The sequence below is a fragment of the Egretta garzetta genome, unplaced genomic scaffold (assembly GCF_000687185.1).
Source record: "Egretta garzetta isolate BGI_Z169 unplaced genomic scaffold, ASM68718v1 scaffold215, whole genome shotgun sequence".
In the NCBI taxonomy this organism is placed as follows: domain Eukaryota; kingdom Metazoa; phylum Chordata; class Aves; order Pelecaniformes; family Ardeidae; genus Egretta; species Egretta garzetta.
In genome coordinates this window covers 6462837-6463587 of record NW_009259719.1, presented here as the reverse complement: position 1 = coordinate 6463587, position 751 = coordinate 6462837, and the positions used below count along the sequence as shown (strand labels likewise).

The following is a 751-nucleotide window of genomic DNA, read 5'->3' as shown; positions in this document are numbered from 1 at the left end:
CGTGCCACGAGAGCGGAGAGGACGAGGCCAGTCCCTGGGGTGAGCCGGTCGCCTCATCCCCGTTCCCAGCCCTGGCACCGGCTGTTTCAGCGCCTGCCTTCTCCGTTCGTGCCCTCGGACACTCACCGGACCAAGACGAACAACGGGCGGTGGGATCCTTAGCGGCTCTGCGATCGCGTGAATGATGCCATTGAAAGCTATGATGTCCCACTCCACAATCATCGTGTCATTGATCCCCTTGGCATCCTACAGCACAGGACAGAGATGGTGTCACCCGACCAGAAAGCCTCCCCATAGTTCCCTGTCTCAAAAGAGAGGTGGTGAAAACCTGTGGGGTTTTTTTTTTGACCTCTGCTGAGGTTAAACCTACTGAGTGCTCTGTACTGTTGCCCACTGGGATGTCTGATACATGGAGGTCGTATCCTGACTGGGACGGGATGATGGTGCCCACTGTGAGATTGAAGCTGAAGAGGACAAGATTGCTGGATGACACGTGGAGCTTCAGTTCTTCTCCTGTCAGCGTCTGAAAAAGCAACAGGGAGCAGGGATGAGAAACGCCCTCACCTCACCCCTTCCCTCCTGCTGTGTGCAGCCCCACTGGCCCTGAGCCCAGACACCCTCCATGGCCACAAGACAGCTCAGTTCATGGGCAGCGTGGCACAAAGCTCCTATGCAAAGGGGGATTGCCATCCTTGGGAATAGTCAAAGCTCAACTGGAGAATCTCTGAGCAACCTGACGTAAATGGCTCTT

General features: G+C 55.9%; 1 protein-coding gene across 1 annotated transcript in view; it reads right to left on the bottom strand.

Moving 5' to 3' along the window:
- STAB1 (stabilin 1) overlaps positions 1–751 on the bottom strand; it is a 68214-nt gene that overhangs the window by 1541 nt on the left and 65922 nt on the right. The window contains exons 66-67 of the mRNA XM_035894671.1: positions 371–523; positions 6–246 (exon numbers count right to left, since the gene is read on the bottom strand). Of these exons, the coding sequence (XP_035750564.1) occupies positions 6–246; positions 371–523 (394 nt within the window). The remainder of the gene's footprint in view (positions 1–5; positions 247–370; positions 524–751) is intronic.